At 43.3% G+C, this 25,903-nt stretch overlaps 1 protein-coding gene across 3 annotated transcripts; it reads left to right on the plus strand.

Moving 5' to 3' along the window:
- The first annotated feature begins 2,559 nt into the window (after window positions 1-2,559).
- On the plus strand, window positions 2,560-24,316 carry LOC143714311 (CD48 antigen-like). 3 transcript variants are annotated; one of them, XM_077205463.1, is made up of 6 exons: window positions 2,560-2,733; window positions 10,680-10,976; window positions 11,359-11,616; window positions 22,926-23,183; window positions 23,350-23,438; window positions 23,753-24,316. In XM_077205463.1, the coding sequence occupies exons 1-5, from the start codon at window positions 2,670-2,672 to the stop codon at window positions 23,424-23,426; spliced, it is 954 nt and encodes a 317-aa protein (XP_077061578.1). In that variant the 5' UTR covers window positions 2,560-2,669; the 3' UTR covers window positions 23,427-23,438; window positions 23,753-24,316. The 3 variants fall into 3 exon arrangements, with proteins under 3 accessions (XP_077061578.1, XP_077061579.1, XP_077061580.1); XM_077205464.1 differs by having other exon boundaries at window positions 2,568-2,733; window positions 23,758-24,316; XM_077205465.1 differs by lacking the exons at window positions 23,350-23,438; window positions 23,753-24,316 and having other exon boundaries at window positions 2,594-2,733; window positions 22,990-23,123.
- The last annotated feature ends 1,587 nt before the right edge of the window (window positions 24,317-25,903 follow it).

Raw genomic sequence — 25,903 nt, forward strand, 5'->3', positions numbered from 1 at the left:
ACATCTGGATAGCAGTCACACACATCTTAATTCATGTTGTTTCTTTATTCTCTTTATACATTATATTTATGTATTAATTTCTTTATATATTGGTAACACTTTACAATAAGGTTTCATTAGTTAACATTAGTTAACATGAATAATGAACTGCACGTGTACAGCGTTTATTATTTTTCGTTAATGTTAATTTCAACATTTATGTCTGTCTGCACCTCTTTTACTTGGTCTTGACTGCTCAGACCAAAATCTGATATGTCCTGACAGAGAAAGTATCTAGAGAAAGTGAGAAAGTGGATTGAACACTTAAAAAAAAAAAAAAATTGCAATCATCATTTGGCCATAAACATGTATCTATTTTAAAAGCAAAGAGACTGACTGGATATCACAACTATGGAAGAGACTTATATTTCTCTGTACTAAATGTTGTGCTTTATACTTAAGATTGTTAGTTCATGATCTTCATTATGTAACAGGTATCATGACCAGTCATTTATACAGTATATTTTATTCCCAAAGGATTCAGAAACTTTCAAATTATTAAAACGTATATATCAAATTTAACTATGTCTTTGAATCTTTTAATAATGCATGCATAGCAGGGCTTTATTCCTAGAGCGTGTACATAAAGTCAGCAGGAGACAAATGAATACAGTAACAATGCATCACTTTAGATCTCTTGTTGAAACAATTCTCAAAATTAATAGCTTGCAACTAAACTGTTTTGAAAGAATTACAGTAGGAATGGTAAGATCACAGAACTTGTGTCTGCAACTTCATACCTCAGCTTTCTCCTAAATCTTAATCAATAAAACTACATAATATATGCAGCTTAAAACAAAACAGATGTCTCCTATATATGCACGTCATTATCATCATTATCAGTTGAATGTGTGGTGGACAGGACATGAAAATCCATAAATACTAAAATAAATGTTTGTTCACAGGTGGACTAAACAGCAGTTAATAAACTATTGCTTAAACTGATCTTTAACTTCAGTAAACACACCGAAACGAACCAATCAACTGTGGTTGAAAGCTGATGATGTAACATGCAGGTAGGCACTCCCTCATGTGATGCTGATTGGTCGATTGATAAGCTTAAATCTGATTGGCTAAAGAGTATGACTGATCAGTGAGTGTAGGAGGAGAGCCTGCCAGGAAAGTCACAAAAACACACAAATCCAAGGTGATTGTGAATGACAATTTGCACATTCACATTCAAGGATGAACTCGTAAATTTTAAACATTCAAAGTTTTTTGTGCACAGTTATATATCTAAGAATTGTGTTTTGCATTTGTGAAATGTATTTTATGAATATATAATTTTATTTTGCGCATGTGAATTGATTTTTGTGAATATATTTTTTTTTCACGCACATGATTTTTTTTTTGTGCAAATGAATTTTGTTTCATGCATGTGAAATTGTCTACCCATATGTGAATCAAGTTTTTTGCATGAATTAATAATGAGACTGATCTGCTTCCATAAAGACTGTCACTGACTGTAAACTCGACCATAAATAACTAATATTAACTTATCTGATATAATTGTAACATACTTGTGGTTACCGACGCACACGAATACAACCTGAAGCTTAACTTATATAGGTGAAACTCGAAAAATTTGAATATCGTGCAAAAGTTCATTTATTTCAGTAATTCAACTTAAAAGGTGAATCTAATATATTATATAGACTCATTACGTGTGGTCATGTCCGAAAATTGTCAAGACGCATGCGCTTTTGGCTCGGAGAAGAATATTACTTGACTGGAAATCAAGTAAACCACCTTTAGTTTCACTCTGGCTTAGTGGTGTGATGCTGTTTTTGAAACTGGAGAAAATGAAATATTCTCTTAGAGGATCCACCAAACGTTTTTATTCTGTATGGACCCCAATGATTTCATATTTTGAAAAGGACGTAACTCTTCCCACAAACTAAAACTAATACTGTTATTAAAAGGCCTGTGCACATTGGAACGGATAACGCAACTGGGCTAACAGTGATGTAAAATATTTTCTCACTGTTTGTAATATAACAACTTCGAGATTCTGTTTTTCCGTTTTGTATTTTTTTTTCATTTGTTTTTTGTTTATACATTGTTTATTTATTTTATTATTATATTTTATATTGTTTATTTATTTATTTTCCCTTTTTTTCTTTCTCTGTTCAGTGGGTGGGTTGTGGGAAAGGGGGAAAATTGTAAAAACAAGGAGCATTGTTAACTCTTTCTGTATATGATACGTCACTCTGTTCTTCCTTCAATAAAAATATTATTTAAAAAAAGTATCATGAGATTGTCAGCGGTGCATTTAGCTGTTCATTAGTGCTGTTGATATCAGTTTTTTATCTGAATATTTTTAATATATAGGAATCAGGTATACAATAAGACGTCAAAAGATGTTTAAAATTATTTATAAAAAAAGAAAAGAAAAAAAGAAATAAAGCCAAATTCTAAAAGGATATATTAGATTAGCAATTCTATTATACTAGACCGAAAGTCCGAAGTGCGCCATTTGGGACAGGGAAGACCAACAGTGTCAGGTGTTTTTTTTATTTTACTTCCTTATTCTGTATCCTACCTCTGTTCTTACACCACACCTCTGCGTGTTTGTGTCTCTGAGCAAAATCTCGAAGAAAAGTGAATAAAGTGTACCTTTTCTAACAAAAATGTCACTGCATCTCTTGACGTTGATCTCCATCACTGTGTTCTTCACCACAGAAGCTGTTTCAGGTGAGTTTTTAATGGAAATAGTACGCTATTTTTGGCAAACCTAAACAGTTAGGGTCAGATTTACTAACAGCTTCCTCCAGTTCAAACCCTCTTTTGGCGTCAAAAAAACTACTCAGGATTTCCTAAAGACACGCAGCGAAAAATTAGCGGTGAAAGGATGGACAGGTATTTTTGCGGCTGACCATATTGCATATGAGTTCCCCTTTCAGGTGTAACATTTATGTCGGGAAGAGAGAAATTAAAGGAATCAATCAAGTTGATTTACTGGTAGATTGTGTTGGTCATTATGGACATGATCTGACTGTGTCTGTGTTCTTTAATTTGCACGTCGTCAGTAGATCTCGCGCTAAACTTTACACTCTCATCTGCGCTGTTTTGCTCTCTCACGCTAATTTGCCCTGTTTCGTAATTCTGTCCCTATAAATTAATTATAACCAAGGGCGTAGGTTTGGTTTTGAAAATGGTGGGGACATTCCCAGAAGGTGAGGAATCAGGAAATTAGTTTGACCTTAACGATACGTCAATGAATTCTGTTATGGTAAGGGAGTTTAACAGAGACTTAACTTTACTCCGTTCATAGTGCAATGCAATAGTGCAATCACTGTCTTTTTCCTTGCTTTTTGAAGAAGCCAAACACATGTCTGCATCTGTCATTAAAGGGATAGTTAAGGGGATAGTTCACCCAAAAATTCTGTCTCTCCCACAAGTTGTTTCAAACCCTTATGAATTACCTTCTTCTACTGAACACAAAAGAAGATATTTTGAAAAATGTTGGTAACCAGACAGTTGATGGACCCCATTGACTTCCACAGTAAGAAAAAAAATACTATGGAAGTCAATGGGGCCCATCAACTGTCTGTCTAGTTACCAACATTCTTCAAAATAACTTCTTTTGTGGTCAGCAGAAGAAAGAAACTGGTTTGAAACAACTTAATGATGGCAGAATTTTCAAGGAAACTATCCCGCTAACAGAAATTAACTTTTGGCATATTTGTTTCACATCATTACTGTCCAGTTTGTCCTGTTGGACATGACACACAACAACTTGTGCCATTGTTCTAAGCCATGTTTTCAGTGTCCTAAGAGCAATGGACGAAGGGTTTTGGAACGCAAGGCTGCGGAGCATTCTACCCAAAATCTGATTAGATCGTTCAGCCTGCCCGTCAGTCTGAGGATGGAATCCTGACGACAAACTGGCAGTGGCTCCAATCTGTCGACAGAACTCCCTCCAAAACTGAGAGGCAAACTGTGGCCCCCTATCTGAAACAACATCAGTAGGAAGGCCATGAAACTTGAAGACATGATTAAACACCGACTGGGCCGTTTCCTTGGCGGAAGGTAATTTGGGAAGTGGAACGAAGTGAACGGCTTTAGAAAATAGATCCACTACCATCAGAACAACGGTGTTCCCCATGGATGGAGGAAGACCCGTAACAAAGTCTAAGGCTATGTGTGACCATGGGGGCGACGGAGTCGAAAGGGGTCGGAGTAACCCGGCAGGAGGCGAGTTACCCGACTTAGTTTGGGCGCAGATAGGACACGAAGACACGAAACGGCGGATATCACGTTCTCTAGTAGGCCACCAAAACCTTTGACGAATGACGGCCAGAGTACCCCTGACACCAGGGTGAACAGCTATTCTGGAGGAATGACCCCAAGGAAGAACTGCTGGATTAACGGATACAGGAACGAATAGTAAATGTTTTGGACACTGTCGAGGAGTGACAGCACGGTTCAGGGCCTGTTTAACCACCCGTTCGACCCCCCAAACAGTAACCCCAAACATACACCTAGGGGGAAGGATGTTCTCCTTGGTTGAGGCATTCTCTGAGGAGTCGAAAAGGCGGGACAGGGCATCAGGCTTTAAGTTCTTAGAGCCGGGTCTATAAGAAATAGTGAAATCGAAACGGCAGAAAAAAAGAGCCCAACGAGCCTGACGAGCATTAAGTCTCTTAGCGGACCGAATGTACTCAAGTTTCGATGATCAGTCCAGACTATGAACGGATGCGACGCTCCCTCCAACCAATGTCGCCACTCTCCCAACGCCAACCGAATGGCCAACAACTCACGATTACCCACGTCGTAGTTGCGCTCAGTAGACGAGAGACGATGCGAAAAGAACGCGCACGGGTGAACCTTATTGTCCAGGGGCGAGCGCTGCGAAAGCACAGCGCCTACCCCCACGTCAGAAGTGTCGACCTCGACGATGAACTGTCTCTCGACCTCAGGTTTAATAAGGATGGGGGCGGTGGTAAATAGGGTCTTCAAGCGGTCAAACGCAGCCTGGGTCGCCTCGGTCCAAGCAAAACGGGACTTGACCGAGGTGAGCGCAGTAAGAGGAGCGGCAACCTGACTAAAGTTCCGAATAAACCGTCGGTAAAAATTAGCGAAGCCTAAGAAGCGTTGGAGAGCGATACGGGAATCGGGCACGGGCCAATCAGTGACGGCTCGGACCTTAGAAGAATCCATACTTATTCCATCGGCGGAAACGACAGACCCCAGAAAAGTAACGGACTGAGAATGGAAAGTGCATTTCTTGGCCTTAACAAAGAGGCGGTTCTCTAAGAGACGCTGCAGGACACGACGAACATGCATGACGTGCACCTGGAGAGAGGGTGAGAAGATGTGTATGTCGTCAATGTAAACAAACACGAAGACGTTAAGCATATCTCTCAGAACATCATTAACCAGAGCCTGAAAAATAGCTGGGGCGTTGACCAACCCGAACGGAAGGACTCGATATTCAAAGTGCCCGAGGGGCGTGTTAAACGCGGTCTTCCATTCATCTCCCTCTTTAATACGTACTAAATGGTACGCATTACGCAGATCTAGTTTTGTGAAAACCTTCGCCCCCTCCAAGATCTCGAAAGCAGAAGACATGAGGGGCAAGGGGTACCGGTTCTTTACTGTGATGTCATTCAACCTCCGATAATCAATGCAGGGGCGTAAGGACCCGTCCTTTTTCTTCACAAAAAAAAATCCAGCGCCAGCAGGAGAGGAGGAGGAAACGATGGTACCAGCCGCTATAGACTCGGAAAGATACTTCTCTAATGCCATACGCTCGGGGGCTGATAAAGAGTACAATCGTCCGCGAGGAGGAGTGGTACCAGGAAGGAGATCGATAGAGCAATCATAAGGTCGATGGGGAGGAAGAGAAGTGGCCCGGGAGCGACTGAACACCGCCCGCAGATCGAGGTACTCCCCCGGCACTCCAGACATATCCCCAGCCTCCTCCTGAAACACAGAAACAGAATAAACAGGAGAAACAGCAGACACTGAACACTCAACATGACAAGACAAGCTCCAAGAAAGAACAGAACTGTTAGGCCAATTAATATGGGGATTGTGTTTAGCTAGCCAAGGATGGCCTAAAGCTATGGGTGTAAAAGTAGAATGAAAAATAAAAAAATAAATTGTCTCTTGATGGTTTCCTGATATGGTGAGACTCACCGGCTGAGTGATACGACGAACCTTTGAAATGATGCTACCGTCCAGAGCGAGCACAGGGGTAGAGTCTTTAAGGTCAGAAAAATGAATACCCTGTCTTTGGGCCCACTCCTCGTCGATAAAACTAGGCTCAGCACCAGAGTCTATAAGGGCCAAACAAGATGCCGAAAAGGATGACCAGCGGAGAGTGACCGGAAAGGTGGTGTGTGTCCCGGTCTTGGATGTGGGGAAGAAAGTAGCTGCGCTCGCCAGTACTCCCCCGATTACTGAGGAGCTCTGGCTTTTACTGAGCAGGACGACACAAAGTGACTACCCGAGCCACAGTAGAGGCAGAGACGGTTAAGTATCCGTCGTTGACGTTCAGCTGTTGAAATGCGGATTCCTCCAAGCTGCATAGGCTCAGTATCTGACTCACCGCGAGTAGCAATGGAAAGAGTAGGCGGGGTTATAGGTCGTTCAGACCTCGAGCTCCGAGTGTGCCGACGCATCTGGAAGCGCTTGTCTAGGCGAATAGCCAACTCCACCAGCTGATCAAACTGGTCAGGAATCTCACGGGCATAAATCTCGTCTTTAAGGCTGGGGTTAAGTCCTTCTAGAAAGTGAGCAACAAGAGCTGGTTCATTCCAGCCAGACGAGGTGGCCAGGGTGCGAAACTCTATGGCATAGTCTGCAGCAGAACGACCTCCCTGTAGCAACACAGCGAGCACACGAGAAGCCTCTTGTCCATGTACAGAGCGATCGAACACCTTGATCATCTCCCGTTTGAACAGCTCAAAATCCTCAGTGAGATCCGAAACCATCTCCCAGACGGCAGTCCCCCACTCACGTGCTCTTCCTGTGAGGAGGGAGATCACGTAGGCGATGCGCGCACGGTCTCGTGCATTGGTGGTTGACTGTAGGGAAAACACCACCTCACATTGAGTGAGAAAAGAGCGGCATGCAGTGGGCTCACCGGCATAGCATGGAGGGTTGTTGATCCTGGGCTCAACTGGGATGTCACGGGAAACAGGTGCCTCAAGATGATGGCGATGAAGACGCATAGACAATTCGGTAACCTGAGGAGCCAAACCCTCCACGGCACGACGGGTCCCGGAGATCTCCTCGTCGTGTCTCCCCAGCATAGGTCGCTGGGCCTCGATAGCCGCGCGAAAAGGTGCCTCCTCCACTGGGTCCATCCTGGTCAGTTTATTCTGTCACAGTTCGAACAGAGGACTCAAAAGCAGAGGTAATGCAAATAACAGAGTTTATTTCTTTGTAACTGGAAATAAGGAGACCGCCGTCAAAGGACGCAGATCTGACAAAAACGAAAACAAAAATGCTGTCCTAGTAAATAGTTGGATCAGCGCCGGCAAGGAGGCGAGCAGCAACTGAGAACTCCTCCCGTGTCCAATGTATGACACTCACGGATGGCAGGCAAGCTGGTGATCCTCAGACAGCAGATGAACTGGGTAGAGAACAATGGTGAATCTCCAAACAACTCTCACACACCTCGACAGGACAGGATAGGACAGGACAGGATGCAGACACTCGTGAGAGAATATATTGGTAGGTATGTAAACGAAGAGACAAAGCGAAAGCTCAACGTATAACAATAAACTGACAAGGAAGCAGAGAAAACAGTGACTAGAAATAGTCGAGTAAATTAGAGAGGAAGCGAGCACAGGTGAGACAGGATCACTGTAAGTGTTAATTGCTATGGGTAACAGCTGCGAGAAGAGAGATAGGGAAAAATCATGAATGGGAACAACTATGTGTGTGCGCAGCGCGAAGGCTGAGGTAATGATGAACAGCTGGGCGTGTGTGCGTGTGTAACACTACGGAAATAGAGAGGAAAGAAGCTGATTCATGACAATAGGCCTATCCCATAAAGGATTTCGGAAATTGCCATCTTTGTGGGGACATTTTGTCTTGGTCCCTACAAAAATGGCAATATATACGAAAATCTTGTCCTTGTGGGTACTATTTTCTTTTTTCCCTTTTTTGGAAAATGGCTTATAAATCATACTAAGTGATGTTTTTGCTACGTTTCAGTGCTCTTTGCGCGCCCACACACACAATAACGAATATTTTTGCCACTTATCCCGCGATTGTCATACATTATATATTGTAAAAACTGACCTGTCCCCGAATCATTATTTGACACGATGTGCCCCGTATTTTTGTGCACAGAACTGTAGATTACTCCCTAGTTTACCGCATCTAGGTTTCCTTCGGAGGAGCTTTGCCGCTTTCCACGAGTAGCATCTGCCTGCAAAAACGGAGGCTGCATTTTCAGGACCCCACTTCTAGGACCGCATTTCTAGGACCCTAGGTTTTTAGTGACAACGCCACCTACCGAATTAGAGGACCAGCGAAGATGGATGACATTCAGAGTGAGTATCAAATGCGAATCAATTTTTATTTGTTTAGCTTTAAAAACAATTGTGATGCATTTAATTGGAAAGTTAATTGGAAAGTCTTGAATGCATAGCCATCATATATTAGCCTCTAATGCTGGAAAATGAATTGTTAGCACGTTCATTTAACGGAACTGTTGCATGATAAGCCTGTGTTGACTTATTTACAGCACAATAAACTGTAGCATGTTCGTTCTGAAAGCTTGTTAATTACTCATTGTTTTTCCATTTTAATTCAGTTAAAATAATCGTAATGTTTTCACTGTCACATGCTCACAGTCAGCCTGTTTAACGTTACCCACAATACATGTTATGTGTACGTCTCTTCATTTTCACATGGTTTTATAAAGTTGGTTGAGACATATGACATTTTAATAGTCAGACATATCAGAGAGGCCATTATAATAATTGACTGTTAAAATCCCACGTGTTAGATTGTGTCATTTACTGTATACTGTACTCTATATGAAGTGCATCAAGGACACAGCTCAGGGTAGGGAATAGTATGACAAAAGATAAGTAAATAAATTGGTTAAGTACTAGGCTTAGGCCGAATTTATGTCTATTTATTTATATGAAATTAACTTTAAAATGTTTTTCAAGAAACACATAACAATCCAAGAAGGGAGATCCTTTCCTGATCGGTAGGTAGTGCTGCTGCATACATCACAATGTGTGCTTTAAATCTTATTTATATATATGGTCAGGAAAAGTCGTGTCAATAATATTATTTCTATTCAGATTTCTTGCATTTCTTTCTATTATTTTTTTCTCAGTTCAGATGGGCTTTATTGACATGAGTGTTTCTAGAACCTTTGTTCCCACAACATCAAAATCATTTTTTTCCAAATCTTTGAACAGTATGCAATAATTGTATTATGAACATTAATTGGTATGAAGATTGATATCATTATTTTTATCATTATCATTACTCTGTGGTAACTAAGATCTTTTAAATATATAATTAAAAAAAAATTAGAGCGTAGAACATGTTCAACTAAATGTTCCTTATTTAATTCACTTCTCTTTCTCTCTCTTAGGAGTCAGTGATGATGTTGTCCATGTGTTTGTCCATCCATTCAAATTTGTTTTTGTGTGTGTTCAAGTTCAGTTGTTATATATTATTTTGTAAAATATTTTGTGTTCAATTTCAGTTGTTATATATTATTTTGTAAAATATTTTGTGTGTTCAAGTTCAGGTGTTATATATTATTTTGTAAAATACACAATCTTAAATCTACCCCCAGAGTCATCCTTGTCTTCCCTCTGTACTTGAAAATGTGGTCCATCTAGTGACTGAAAAGACAATAACATGATTCCTTGTTTATTTTACTTGAGTTATTATAGTATGCTACTTAGACCCAATAAATTCTCAACATTCCTAGGAACCTGGTTTAATTGCAATAATGATAGTATTTTGGTGTAATAAAACTTGAAAAAAAAACCCTGTAATGTAGTTAAAACTGGGTGGAAATACTGCCTTGACGGCACTTTTTTCGGTCCTCCAAAACTAGGGTCGTGTAAATGCGTTCCTGGGACTGCGGTTCTCCGACTCGGTAGGTGGCGCTGTCACAAAAAACTAGGGTCCTAGAAATGCTGTCCTAGAAGTGGGGTCCTGAAAATGACAGATAATATTGCTTCGCACAACCAAATGTAGCTACAGCCTCTCACAAGTTAGAAAGAAAATACAAAGCCAATCAGTTTAACGATGTGTGTTAAGCAGGCGTTACCTAGATCTATTAACCGTTTGTGTTCCAGGATTTGCGCATTTTTCTCAGTACCCTCTTGTAAAAGATTTTAATCTAAATGAGATGTTTCCTGGTTAAATAAAATAAGAAATACATAAAACCCACAAGACCCAACCAGGCAACAGTGGTTATTTAAATATATTTTAATTTTTGATCGAAATTATTGCTAGGCAAAAATCAGTGTCACTGGGTATTGGTATTCCCTAGCGTCCCTACTAAATTCTACGCCCCTAAATTCTAATTTAATTTACCATCTAGCAAGGGATTTACAGTATACTTCCTGGAAATTACCCAGCTTGACCAGACTTTCTTGTTTAATGTTGACTAACATACTCTCTCATATTTTGATTATTAGGTGAAGAGAAGAAGAAAGCAGTGGGTGATGGAGTTTCTTTTCGTCCAGATAAACCTCTTCCTGCTGGAGTCACCAGCATCACATGGAAACACATAAACAATGGTGTAACTATTAAGGCGATTGAATGGGAAGACGGAGTAACTGATATCCCGAATCCGAGATTCAAAGACATCACGACTCTTGATACAGAGACCGGACAAATCACTATTACTAAACTAAAAGTCGAACATACTGGAGTTTATACCATTGACATCAGCGGTAAAGAGCAGGAACAAAGATTCACATTGACTGTTATGGGTGAGTGGATGCTGATTATTATATTCATTAATATTAATATTATAAATGCATCATATTATAACATACAGCAAAATAAAAAAACAATGATGGCATCAGATTGTAATACCATGATATTTTGATTAACACCATGATAGGCTACTTTGATTAATACCGTGGTATTTACATGGTACTCCAAGATACTTTCAAGAATACCACATGTCCAAAAATCACTGTAGCATTATAGTACTTTTTCTGTAAGTTATGGTTTTGTTTAGTAACTGGATTTTACCCTCTAATACCATCATTGTACTATGGTACTGTCACTGTACTTTTTGCAATGCTAGTGTAGTTGTGTTTGATTTAATTATGTTTCTTTATATTTGTTTTATTGTTTCTTTCACAGAACGGGTCCCCAAACCTGTGATTAAAATAGAGAAGAGTGATAATAACTCTGTTGTGTATTTAATATGTGAGTACAATGAAACAATGACCTGGAATAATTCTGCTGGAGAAACACTGAACGGTTCAGCGCACCAGCCGAAAGGAGAGTTCATTAATGTCACAAAAACAGGAAATCCAGAAATCTTCTACACCTGTACACTCCAGAACGCAGTGAGTGAGGAGACCAGTGATCCGGTCTATGAGAGAGATCTGTTTAAAGGTGAGACACTGGATGGACACCAAACACAGCCTGTATGCAAGAAGTATATACTTATGCTTTTATTTAGATTATGCAATCATTCAATAATGCAAGATGCAATTTAATAACCTTATAAGCAGAGATGTATAGTAACAAAGTAGAACTACTTCACTACTGTACTTAAGTACTAAAAGGCTGTATCTGTACTCTACTAGAGTATAATTTTTTTTCTCCAACTTCCACTTTTACTTCAGTACATATTTTCGATGAGTTTAAAGGGGTGGTAAAACACGATTTCACTTTTCTAACTTTAGTTAGTGTGTAATGTTGCTGTTTGAGCATAAACAACATCTGCAAAAATACAGCACTCAAAGTTCAAAGCAAACGGAGATATTTAGTTTTAAAGAAATCAATTTCTTTGGACTGACGTCAGCAACCCCAATAAACCCCTACTCCAAGAATACTAAATAAGGGGGGCGAGGCCATTTTATATTGCGTTGGAGAAGAGTTATTGTGGTATAGGAGTGTTGTTGCCGCTGCAATGTCATCGAAACGCTGTTATTTTCATCAGTGCCCGGATTGCAGGTCCACTTTGTTCAGCCTTCCTAGGGTCGCGGGAGTCAGGGATCAATGGTTAATTATTACCCAAATCTCGCTCTCTGTGCGGCACATTTTACGGAGGAAAGCTTCCACAATCGTGGCAAGTTCAATGTAGGATTCGCACGACGGCTTTCCTGAAAGATGGAGCAGTTCCAACTTTAAAAACAAAAGCTTTTGTTTACGGGCCACAATCTGTAAGTATGATTTATTTTTCGTCGATGTGTTTTCCTGTAATAGTTCGTATTGTTAATTGTACGTTGTAGCAATGAAGTAAACAAATGACAACGCTGTTTGGCTCTGCTGGTTTGTTAAATGCTCATTCATACTTAGCGTTATCCGACAAACACCTAACGTTACAAACTTTTTTTAAATCTCAACAGCGAACTTGGAATTAGAGTAAATTATTCTTTGATTAGAGCTTTTATGTATTGTTTATCGCTTGTTTATCTACAGGCATGCTAAACATGGTTCTGTGTTTGATTTGGCTACTGCAGTAAAGCCAATATTTAGTGTTCGTTTTGGGTTAATAGTTCTGGCGACAGATCTTTGTCTGCAATCGTTCTAAAAATACAAAAATAACCGTGCCATACAGTCAGTAACGATAGATCCGCAGTCTTTACTAGAAAAAAATCCCTTTGAGGACTGTAGTATAATTTGTTAGAATGATTATATGAAATTGTTGTTTATGAAGCTTGTTTTTTTGTAATACTATAATAATTAGTACAATTAAATAACAGCGTATCTAAAAGGTAATGAGACAACAAAAAACAAACCTTTCTGAAACGTCGTTTAACAGCCGTTCCCTTTCAGTCGATAACGTCGGACGTAGTCGACGCCGACTGAAATGGGATCACGCTAGGGAGCCTATCGTCTTCGAGTATTATTGAACGAGCCAATACACATTGGCGTGCGAGATTTGCATCTCACACTCCGCCCCGCAGCGCGGGTATAAATACGGAAGTGGATGCACGCACCATTTGCTTTTCGCTTCGGAGCCGAGCTTCATGTCTGGATCTGAAGAGTGTTGTTGTACAACGAGCGAGTGTGTCGGCGCTTCTTTGGGAAGTCTCTCCTGGTGTCGGTGGTTACAGCGCGAGTGCAGCGGTGATCGCGAGCTTTAAGCTCTCAACTGCTGTTTTCACAGCAACCAAATTTCTGTTTGTGTTTGTTTGTCTGACGGTCGGTTGAGGGCGAGAAAGTGAGTGCTTCACTGGTACAGGGTGCACCATTCCTGTGTCAGTGTTGCCGCGGTCATTCCGCTGTGTGCTCCGGCACTGGTGAGAGTTTTTCACTTCCTAAAAGAGCAACACGGGTGCGTTTGCGTCTTTTTCAAGATGTCATTCCGCCCGTGCAGTTTCTGGGTGCGGTCGTTCCCTGTCTCTCTCTGATGGCCACAATTGTTGTATCACGTGTTTGGGCTTACAGCACGCTGAGACAGCTTTTGTGGACAGCTCATGTTTTCACTGTGGGAACATGACTGTCGCAGTGTTGAGGGCGAGACTCGCCTTCGTCCGCGGAGAGCGAGTCCCCATTACCATGCCCCACCCCCGGGTGCTGCATGGGATGGGTGACCGGAGGGTAGTGTTGGATGTCCCGCCCGGTAACCATTCCCTGTGGGCTCCTCACCCCTCCCTTCCACTGCTACCATTGGAGCCTCCGGTGTTATCTGCTGGTCCATCTGTAATGGGTGGGCCAGCGGTTTCACTCGGGGCTCCCCTGGAGGACAGGATGTCGATTGCAGCATCGGAGGGTGAGCTGATGTCTGGAGATGACGACTCGGCTGCGTTGTCTCCCTCCGGGAGTTCAAAGTTGCCCGAGCCGGATCCAGAATTATCAGCTATGCTGAAACGGGCCGCCGAGGCTGTCGGGCTCGAGTGGAACCCTCCACCGTGTCCTGTTCAGTCTCGGTTGGATGATTGGTATCTCGGGGCGGGCCGTGCTGGTTCTCAGCCCGCCGCCCCAGTGCCCTTCTTTCCCGAAGTGCATGAAGAGCTTACTTGGTCGTGGACGGCACCTTTTACTGCTGAAAACGACTTAAGTAGTTCTTCCTCCCTCACTACCCTTGTTGGAGGAGCGGTGAAGGGTTATGAGGCTATCCCTCCAGTGGAGCGGTCTGTTGCGACTCATTTATGTCCAACGGCCGCTGCATCCTGGGTGGGGGATCCTTGTTTCCCCTCGCAGGCCTGTGAGTTCGCGTCAGGATTGGCGGTCAGAGCTTACAGAGCTTGCGGGCAAGCCGCTTCCTCTTTGCATGCCTTGGCGTTGTTGCAGGTCTACCAGGCCAAGACACTCATGGACATGCACGAGGGTAGTTTGGATCGGGCGCTCATGAGTGAGCTCCGCACCGCCACTGACCTCGCCCTCCGGGGTACGAGCGTCGCGGCGTGTGCGGTCGGTCTAGCGATGTCCACTTTGGTGGTCCAGGAACGCCATCGTTGGCTCAGCCTGGTTGAGATGGCGGATGCGGACAAGGTTCGGTTCCTGGACTCCCCAATTTCCCAGGTTGGGTTGTTCGGCGACGTGGCGGAGAGCTGCGCCCAACAGTTCTCTGCCACCCAGGTTCGGACGGAGGCTCCCCGACACACCCTATCCCGGCGGCCCGCTGTTGCCTCCACCCTGCCGCCGGGGATAGTCCCTCCGCCCGTTCGTCGCCGTGGGCGCCCCCCTGCCGCTGCCTCCGGTTCCGCGGGGTCTCCGCAACAGCCTTCACCCAGGCCCCAGCGTAGAACCAGCAGCAGGCAGGCCGCCCAGTCTGTCTCAGTCACTGCCCAGCCAGGGGGCGAGTGTCAGAAACGTTCCTGAGACAGGCCACCCAGGGATGGGGGGACTAACTCTTCAGCGGCTCACTCAGACCCCGCTTCGGGCCGCCCACGGGCCTTCCGAGCCGGGTCCCTGTCCTCCACCGCGCTGCCCCACCCCGGGTATGCCTGTGTTACCTTTGGTCCCTCTGGTCCGGTTCGTCGAGGCCTGGAAAGTGCTCTCCAACCCGTCCGGCTGGCTCCTCCGTACCATCAGGCTCGGCTACACGATTCAGTTCCGCCGGAGTCCGCCCAAGTACAGTGGCATTCGCCACACTTCAGTGTCGAGCGAATCTGCTCCTGTCATGCGCGCGGAGATCGCGGTCCTGCTGGCGAAGGACGCGATAGAGCCGGTGTCGGTAGCCGATATGAAGGCCGGCTTTTACAGCCCGTACTTCATTATACCCAAGAAAGGGGGTGGGTTGCGACCAATCCTGGACCTGCGAGTCCTGAATCGGGCCCTTCACAAGCTCCCGTTCAGAATGCTGACGCAGAAACGCATCTTCCAATGTGTCCGTCCCCAGGATTGGTTTGCAGCGATCGACCTGAAGGACGCGTACTTTCATGTCTCCATCCTGCCGCGACACAGGACATTCCTGCGTTTCGCGTTCGAGGGTCAGGCATATCAGTACAAAGTCTTACCCTTCGGGCTGGCCCTGTCACCCCGTGTCTTTACGAAGGTCACGGAGGCAGCCCTCGCTCCCATGAGAGAGCAGGGCATTCGCATTCTCAACTATCTCGACGACTGGCTGATACTAGCTCAGTCTCGGGAGCTGTTATGCGAACACAGGGATTTGCTGCTCCAGCACATCAGCCAGTTGGGTCTTCAGGTCAACTGGGAGAAGAGCAAACTCGCCCCTGTGCAGAGGATCTCTTTTCTCGGTTTGGAGCTGGACTCGGTCCAGCACACAGCGCGCCTCACAGAGAATCGCGCCCGGTCGGTGCTGAACTGCCTGAATTTTATCAAGAGCAGAACAGTGGTTTTTCTGAAACATTTTCAGAGGCTCCTGGGGCATATGGCAGCCGCAGTTACGCCGCTCGGCCTGCTTCATATGAGACCACTCCAGCACTGGCTTCGCGACCGAGTCCCGAGGTGGGCGTGGCAGAGAGGCACGCTCCCTGTGAAAATCACCCCGGCCTGCCTCCAAACCTTCAGCCCGTGGTCAGACCTTTCGTTTCTCCAGGCCGGTGTGTCCCTAGAACAAGTGTCCAGGCATGCTGTGGTTTCCACAGACGCCTCCAACACCGGCTGGGGGGCCACGTACAACGGGCATGCAGTAGCTGGCAACTGGACGGGGTCCCACCTGCATTGGCACATCAACTGCCTCGAGTTGTTAGCAGTGCTCCTTGCTTTGAGACGCCTCAAGACGACGCTGCTCGGCAAACACGTACTGGTCCGTACGGACAACACTGCGACCGTTGCGTACATCAACCGCCAAGGTGGTCTACGTTCCCGTCGCATGTCACAACTCGCCCGCCACCTCCTCCTATGGGGTCAGAAGCATCTGAGGTCGCTTCGTGCCGTTCACATCCCTGGCCTGCTCAATCGTGCCGCCGACGAGCTCTCACGACAGATTGTGGCCTCGGGAGAATGGCGGCTCCATCCCCAGGCGGTCCAGCTGATATGGGACCACTTCGGGGCCGCGCAGATAGATCTGTTTGCCTCTCCGGACTCGTCCCATTGCCAGTTGTTTTATTCCCTCGAGACGGATGCACTGGCTCACAGCTGGCCCCGGGGCCTCCGCAAGTATGCGTTTCCCCCAGTGAGCCTTATTGCACAACTACTGTGCAAAGTCAGGGAGGAAGAGGAGCAGGTTTTGCTAGTTGCCCCTTATTGGCCCAACCGAACCTGGTTCCCCGAACTTTTTCTCCTCTCAACAGCTCCTCCCTGGCCTATTCCTCTGAGAGAGGACCTACTCTCTCAGGGACGGGGCACCATATGGCACCCGCGTCCAGACTATTGGAGACTCCATGTGTGGTCCCTGGACGGGACGCGGAGGTTCTAGGTAGTCTACCACAGGCAGTCGTAGATACCATCACTTCAGCGAGAGCTCCCTCTACGAGGCTTGCTTACTCCCTGAAGTGGAAACTGTTCGTTGGGTGGTGTGCTTCTCAAGGAGAAGACCCCCGAAGGTGTTCGATCATTTCCGTGCTTTCTTTCCTGCAAGAGGCTTTGGAGCGTCGGCTGTCCCCCTCCACCCTCAAAGTGTATGTCGCCGCTATTGCCGCACATCACGATGCAGTAGACGGGAAATCCCTGGGGAAGCATGACTTGATCGTCAGGTTCCTGAGGGGAGCGAGGAGGTTGAATCCGCCTCGCCTCCCCTCTATACCCTCTTGGGACTTATCTCTGGTGCTAACCGCACTGCAGAGACCGCCCTTCGAGCCTTTGCAGGTAGCAGAGTTAAAAATTCTGTCCCAAAAGACAGTTCTCCTACTTGCTTTGGCCTCCATCAAGAGGGTAGGGGACCTGCACGCATTTTCGGTCAGCGAATCGTGCCTGGAATTCGGGCCGGCTAACTCTCACGTTATCCTGAGACCCCGGCCTGGATATGTGCCCAAGGTTCCTACCACCCCCTTTCGGGACCAGGTGGTGAACCTGCAAGCGCTGCCCCCGGAGGAGGCAGACCCAGCCCTGGCTTTTCTCTGCCCCGTTCGCGCTCTGCGCTTGTACGTGGACAGAACGCAAAGCTTTAGGACCTCAGAGCAGCTCTTCGTCTGTTATGGAGATCAGCGGAAGGGAAAGGCTGTCTCCAAGCAGAGGTTGGCCCACTGGATAGTGGATGCCATCATCTTGGCGTATGAGTCCCAAGGTGAACCCTGTCCCCCCGGACTGCGAGCTCACTCCACAAGGAGTGTTGCCGCTTCTTGGGCGTTGGCGCAAGGTGCCTCGCTGACAGATGTCTGTAGAGCTGCGGGCTGGGCGACACCTAATACGTTTGCTAGATTCTATAGCCTACGTGTCGAACCGGTTGCTTCCCGTGTGCTCTCTTCTCATAGAAGCCAGTAACACCGTGAGCCCCGGTTCGGTGTCGGCTTGCTGCGCCATTCCCCTCTTACGGACCGGATACGTGCGCCGTTTCGCTCCAGTTGAATTCCCTTGTCCGGAACCTGTTGAGCTCCTCCGTACCCCCCCCCCCCCCCCCCCCCCCCCCGACGTTGGACGTGGCGGAACGTCTGGTGTTAGGCCTACCACTCGTATGCAGTGTGGAACCCGTGTTAGGCTGGGTCCATATGTTGCGGTCCCTACGGCGACCCCATGTGTGTATTCTTCCACGATACGGCTCCCCAAAGTGAGCCCGTGTCTTTCCCTTGGCAGAGTCCTGCCGTCACTGTAAATTGGTGTGTCTCCCCCCTCTCTAGGCTGGAGCCACCCCAGTGACATTCCATATGTTATACTGCCCGGCCCTCCGCCCAGTTCATATGTGTATTTCCCCCCCCCCCCCTTTCGGGTTGGTTGGGCTTCCGCAGCGTCCCTTCCTTCCAATGTTGGGCACGCTTTCCCAGTGTTACCAAGTCTAGCTGAGTGGGTCTTGTGGAACAGCAGCGACTTCCTGGCCTAAGCCCTGTCCTTTTCCGCTAGAACGTCAGGAGGATCAGAAGGCTTTTGTCTAGGCACTGGAAGGTGGCAGCGTTAGTGGCGTGTTCAATGGTTGATCCCATTTCAGTCGGCGTCGACTACGTCCGACGTTATCGACTGAAAGGGAACGTCCTAGTTGCGTATGCAACCCACCGTTCCCTGAAGGAGGGAACGGAGGACGTAGTCCCCTTGCCACTACCGCTGGACCACCGCTGACTCCGAGTTACGCTCGGCTCCTCAGCGAAAAGCAAATGGTGCGTGCATCCACTTCCGTATTTATACCCGCGCTGCGGGGCGGAGTGTGAGATGCAAATCTCGCACGCCAATGTGTATTGGCTCGTTCAATAATACTCGAAGACGATAGGCTCCCTAGCGTGATCCCATTTCAGTCGGCGTCGACTACGTCCTCCGTTCCCTACTTCAGGGAACGGTGGGTTGCATACGCAACCAGGACGTTCTTGAACAGGTTCTGCTCGATCATCTTCACTAACATTCTCTGGGTCTGATTCGGGCTCAAATTGGTATGGTTTTATTGACGCCATCGTTTATAATACACCAAAGCACAAACTAGGCTACCGGTAAAGGTAAGAGGCGTGACGTTTCCGAAAAACGTGCCCTAGTCGGTTAGGGAATCACAACACACTGGGCCAGCTAACCATTTTGAGCCCATTGCGTAGTTTTGAGGGACTGGCTTCATAGAACCCGGAAACCATCAGACCGTTTTTACAAGGAGGGACAGAGCAGTGTAGAATAAAGGTAAAATATATGAAAAATAATGCATTTTTTTAAAAACGAAGCATGAACACGTTACAGTGCACCCCACAAACACAATCAAGCCTTTGAAAAAATGTGTTTTACCAACCCTTTAATACTTTTACTCCGATACATTTTTTCTGTGCTGCATCGTTACTTGTTACAATTATAAAAATGTTACGAATCATTCCAAACCCACATAATCACTGTCAGAGCGGAAGATGGCTCTGACACCAGGTTTGATGAAGCTGGCTCATCATTGAGCGGATCAAGAAGAGTGCGCGTGCTCCCGTTCTGCCTTTCGCTCTGCTGCCTGCCTCCAGTGAGAACACTGGAGATTTCTCAGTTTGTTTCGAGATGGAACCAGAAACACCATTCAACTTCGAGTGATCGTGGCGGTGAGTAAGCAGACCCGTGGCGCCACTTCGAGTCCATGTTTTCATTTGTCTGAGTGAAGGCAATTCATATAGAATGTGCGAGGACACCGACGCACTGAATCGTTCTCTGTTTTTATAGTTCAAAGTTACTTTTAGATTTAATGTTATTACCTTGACAAACTATACATTATTAAAAAAATATAAGACTCAAGTTTCAGTATTTGACCACTATTTTATTCTGAGAAATTTATAGTGACAGTTATTTCTTAAAGGTGGGGTATGTGATTTGGAAAACGACCGGCAGATTTTGAAAATACACAATTCAAATGATCCTCTGACTCCACCCATTCGAAGAACATGGACGCGCAATCATGCACGAGCGAAAACTCAGATGCGCGAGAGATTGTAATGACGATTTACTAATCATGGAACCGGCTTTACTGACGAGATGCGCATGCTTCACGAGCTTTGAGTATGCGCACGAAGGGGGTCACGCGCGCTAGGGGGAGGGGTGTGTGGTACGACCGTTTGATTGACGAACTTACTGTTTAATGATTCTAGGTGGTCTTGGAAATGGTTGGCTGGAGTTTTTCGAGTCCTGCCCGTTCCGCAGATGATTAAATTGCTTAATTTTCATTTCAGTGCTTCTAACTCAGCACTGTAAGTGGGTTAGGAATAGGATTTCAAGTTATTTTGAAAAAATTGACAAAAAAGAGAATTACATACCCCACCTTTAATTTGTGTCAGGAGTTATGTAATGAAAAAATGAGTCGATACCTTTAACCCTCTGGTGTCTAAGGTGTTTTTGGGGTACTTGAGATGTTTTGACATGCCCTGACATTTGTGTTTTTTTCAGTTGCCTATAAACATATTAATATAATAACACTCTACTTAGCACAAACAGGGCTACCACAATATGTGAGCAACATGTATTTATATGTTTATATTTTTAAGAAAATATTGTTTATGCATGGTTATTGAAAAAACTAAAACTTAAAGTTTCTGAAACAAGGCCACAAAACTAAATAGGTGTCCACAATACGTTTGACTAATAGATGTTGTCGCCTATAGTTTTTGGTTCAAAATGATCTGAAAATCATCCTGCCTAATCATTCACATAAAACACTTTTTGTTTGGAAAGGCAATATGTGAGGGGGCGTGAATAATGCTGTAATGCTGATTCACACCTGAGAAGACAATGGCTTGCATAATGGCCGCATAATGAGCTGTATAATGAGCCTTTCACACAGGTGTGTCACTGGGTACCAAAGAATGCGGGGACAAAAGAAACTATATACATACACACACACACACACACACACATATATATATATACACACACACACTGCCCTTCAAAAGTTTGGTCCCTAAGATTTTTAATGTTTTTAAAAGAAGTCACTTATGCTCACCAATGCTGTATATATTTGATTAAAAATACAAGACAAACCCAGTAATATTGTGAAATATTATTTAAATGTAAAACAGCTGTTTTCTATGTGCATATATAGTAAAGTGTAATTTATTCCTGTGATCAAAGCTGAATTAATAATAATAATACAGACAGTTTAATAATAATAATATACTTTATAAAGACAGTACCATCGCGGAGCCATCTTTGGGAAACAGTCTCGACCAGTCGAACCACGAACGCCGTGGTAGGAGCTGAACTGTGACTTGGAATCTCACAGTTCAGCTCACTTAGCACGGCGTTCGTGGTTCGACTGGTCGAGGCTGTTTCCCAAAGATGGCTCCGCGATGGTACTGTCTTTATAAAGTATATTATTATTAAACTGTCTGTACACTTACAAAGTTCTCAGTGCTTCGGTTTGTATGTAGAGACCCTCATTAAGCTACCGTGTTAGTGTGGGGCTATTTTGAGCCTTGTTAGTGGTATTAACTAGCGATCTCTTTTTACTTATTATATGCCCCATATACTAGCGTTATAAGCTAAACAGTTTTTAGAGATACAACTCTTTACACTTGATTATTTACATTTACATTTATTCATTTTTAATGAATTTAAAATCTTAAATCTTTTATCCAAAGCGACTTACAATTGCTATGTATGTCAGAGGTCGCACGCCTCTGGAGCAACTAGGGGTGAAGTGTCTTGCTCAGGGACACATTGGTGTCTCACAGTGGATTCGAACCCGGGTCTCTCACACCACAGGCATGTGTCTTATCCACTCCGCCATCACCACCCCATGATGACATGAAATGGGGTGGGATAATGGGGGGGATTATCATGAAAACAAATCCCAGAGAACAGTCGACTCGGTACCAATGTGTTACTACACCCCAGGTTCATTTTGCGCCGGAGTTCTCCTTTAACACGTTTGCATGAGTTGCCTCAGATCATTTGCGTTTGAATAGCGTGCGCTCTCTGTCGACCTGTCACATTTCCAGAATAATAAGCTGAGAGAAGGATAATGAGAACGGCTGACACCTCTCTCTTTTTATATAGATTACATAAACAGAGAATATTTGTTTTAGTTTTGAATTAGATAATTTAAAGGTACACACTTAGATGATTGTAAAGATATATTACTGATGCCTGGGTGAATAGTATGCGCTGAGTTTTGATTAAGTTTAGAGACGTGCTCCAGAAAAAAAAAAACTTCAGAGAGACGGAAAGGCAGAAAGCACACACTGTTTATTTTATTTATTTTACAAAAGCACAATGTTTTATTTCGATTGTAAGTGGACACATAAAAAAGTAGACATTTAACAGTTTATTTTTCATATTTCTTAAGTCTGTATGACCAGAAATGAAGGAGTATTTTAAGTCTATTTTGCTGCTATGTGAAAAATTTTTAGCAAAACGCGCCGGCGCAGTTGCGGCCCTAGAGGTATGAATTATTTAATATGAATTATGAGCGTCAGCCGCTCCCATTAAAAAAAAAAAAAACCTCCAGTGTAGTCCTCATGAAAGCGCTTGACCAAACAACGTCCCTCGGGCTTTTAGCTCGTGTAGTATTTTTTGAATAGTACTTCCACTTAAGTATGGTGCTTAAAGAGCACTTCAACTTCTACTCAAGTCACTTTTTTGATAGAGCACTTGTACTTTTACTCAAGTCTGTATCTCTAGTACTTTATACATCTCTGCTTATAAGACATTAAAAGGAAATCCGTGTTGTTTATATGTCTATATGGGGTTTAAAAAAAGACAAAAACAATGTGCAAATTCATCAGTCAACACCATTGTTTCTTTCACAATCACAGAGCGGGTCCCCAAACCTGTGATAATAACAGTGAAGACTGATAACCCTGATGTTGTGTATTTGAGATGTGAGTACAATGAAACAATCATCTGGAAGAATTCTGCTGGAGAAACACTGACGGGTTCGACAATCACTCCGAAAGGAGAGTTCATTACAGTTAAAAAAACAGGAAATCCAGAAATCTCCTACACCTGTACACTCCAGAACACAGTGAGTGAGGAGACCAGTGATCCGGTCTATGAGAGAGATCTGTTTAAAGGTGAGACGCTGGATATTAACCACATAAATCTGAAAGTAACAATGAATATGCATGTTTTTCAGTATGTCACAAATCAGTACTGCAAGATATTATTTAATAAACTTACTATTATAATTTAAATATGCTTTCCTGAAATTGGTTTTATAACATATTTTCCCCCACATAGAATCAAACAAAGGATGTGTCGTTGCAGCTGTCATTCCTTCAGTCACTATGATTATAATTATGATCCTTTTCCTATAATTGCTTTTCACGGTAAGACAACTGTTGTGTTTTATCTTTTAAAAATATTCAAATATGTTTCCATTCTTTCATCTGTGCTTATCATTTGCTAAAAAAAAAGTGTGACCATTTATAAACTCATGAATAATTCACAGTACATCTGTATTGATAAATGTATTATTAAATATTCATGTTGACTGTAAATTGTAACGGCCTCCTGATTTGTTATATACCTTTAAGACGCCTTCTTTGATGCGGGAGACACAAGATTGAACTTATTTAATTTCTTTGTGGGAGATCATTGCTATATGTTTTATAATGTAAATAAAACACCTGTTTTTCCTCAGAACAGCATCTGTGAGTGTGTGATTGATGCCACACACACTTCTGCTCATCATGGACTCTCTGAATCCCAGCTTCACTGAATCAACTGGAGCTCTGAACCGTCTGTGCTTCAGAACTGGGACTGTTCCTCAACTTTCACTGTTGCTCTTTGACCTTTCTGTCTGCTGGCTGTTGCAACTTCATCCTCAGGTTATGAATATATGAATGTACTGTTAAATATGCAGATATTTAATTTATTAACAAGATGAGAATCTCTTACTGTCACCAACTTAAACAGAGAGTTTTGCAGGTGTGATTGTGTAGAAATAAATAGATTCCAAAAATTGGTAATTTTAAGAAAAACATTTTAAAAAAATGCATGACAATACATTTTACACTATTTTACAGTAAATTTTCTGCATCAATTGTTCTTTTGTGGTGGAAATTTTATATTATTCTATTTTATTTAGCTACCAAATCAAAGGGATTGTTTTGCACTAGTGCCAATGTGAAGAGTTTGATGTAGGACAATGTAAACATAGAATGCAGTGTAAATCACTTTGAATAAAATCCTGTCAAATGTAAAATGTGAACGCTTTCTAATAAGACTTCTATTTTAAAACAAAAATTCTAATTCAGAAGGAGATTTGTGCCACTAGTGAAGAATATCATTTTTATTTTTAAATTAATTTGAATCAATTTGAAATTGTGTCCATCACAGTTTTGTTTGTATAATTGAATTACATATTTTCAATAAATACAAATATTGGTGTCAGGCTATCCTACTGTAAGTCAGATATTATAAAACAGCTACTGTTTTTGGGAGAACACCCCAAATATTTACTCTAAAATGAATGTCTTGGCAAAAAAGATCCAGCACAGATAGTTAATTTGTGTTATTAAAGTAGTTTATGCAGTGGTTATTTTTCATGAATTATGTATATCAAACATTATCAATCATTTGCCATGAATGTCCACACCACAAGATGGCAGCAGAACTGTAAACGCTGAACCCAAAAAAGACCAAACCGATGGAGAGAGACCTGGCACCAATATCTCGTTTCATGGGCCGGTCTGTCAGGGAAAAAAATCCCACGGAATTTTTTTTTTTTTTTTGACAAATGCATTATGCCGGCACAAAGACCCCAGATCCATCAATTAAGCAAAACTAAAGGAATGTGTCACCCATGTTTTATGAACAAAAATAAATAAATTATGAGATGTATGTCAGTCTTCCAGATGGCCAGTCCACCCCTTCCATAGTATTTTCTTTCCTACTGTGGAAGTCAATGGGATCCTTCAATTGTCTGGTAACATTCTTCAAAATATCTTCTTTAGTGTTCAACAGAAGAGAGAAACTCTTACAGGTTTGGAACAACATGAGGCTGATTAAATGATGACAACATTTTCATTTTGTGGTGAACTATCCCTTTAAATGACATCTTCAGTTTATGATTCTGTCAGCATAACCGCAAACTCTCTGATCACAAACAGGAAATTCTTTCTGTTTCCTCGAGACAAAACCGCAGATTCAGAACCACTTCAGCCACAGAACCAGAACCAGAAGTGAGGGGCGGGGCTTATTATTTTTGTAAAAAATAAATTTTATACATATTTTTGTTCAATATAAGCTGTTTTCACATGGATTTTGATTTAAACGGCTCATAATAAAAATAAAAACATGCAAACAACAAACAAATCATCTTTAAACACAAAACTGTTAACATGCCATTTCTGCCGAAAGACCCCCATAAAAAACGAAATGAATACGTTTAATTAACATTAATAATATATTTTGACAAATGCAAAAAAGCTTTAATAAAAAAATGTGAAAGATGTGAACAGATTCAATATTTTTAGCATAAACACAGTATTATCAATTAACCTTGTAATTAAAAAAAATCGTCATTGTAGCCTACATCATGATATCTAATGCATATATGAACAGAAAGGTGACTTTTTTAAAAGTATTTGTTGTTGTTAAATATTGTAGACATAGATCCGATCAAAATCCATGTGAAAACAGCTTATATTTAGCAAAAGAAATTGAATTCCCGCCCATCACTTCTGCTTCTGAAACTGCGGCTCTGCTGATACTTGTGGATTTCCTCCAGTTGATTGTGAAAAAGGTTCTGGAACATTTGCTGTGTTCAGAAGAGCTGTACTGGGGCTCT

This window comes from Siphateles boraxobius, unplaced genomic scaffold (assembly GCF_051911475.1).
Source record: "Siphateles boraxobius isolate OS27281-9 unplaced genomic scaffold, OSU_SipBor_1 53, whole genome shotgun sequence".
Taxonomy (NCBI): domain Eukaryota; kingdom Metazoa; phylum Chordata; class Actinopteri; order Cypriniformes; family Leuciscidae; genus Siphateles; species Siphateles boraxobius.

What these genes read in the sequence shown, in the direction of transcription:
- LOC143714311 (XM_077205463.1), top strand. Translation starts at nt 2,670, where the DNA reads ATGTCACTGCATCTCTTGACGTTGATCTCCATCACTGTGTTCTTCACC. An exon ending in CACCACAGAAGCTGTTTCAG is followed by an intron (nt 2,734 to 10,679) that starts GTGAGTTTTTAA and finishes TTTGATTATTAG; the next exon opens with GTGAAGAGAAGAAGAAAGCA. An exon ending in TGAGAGAGATCTGTTTAAAG is followed by an intron (nt 11,617 to 22,925) that starts GTGAGACACTGG and finishes TCACAATCACAG; the next exon opens with AGCGGGTCCCCAAACCTGTG.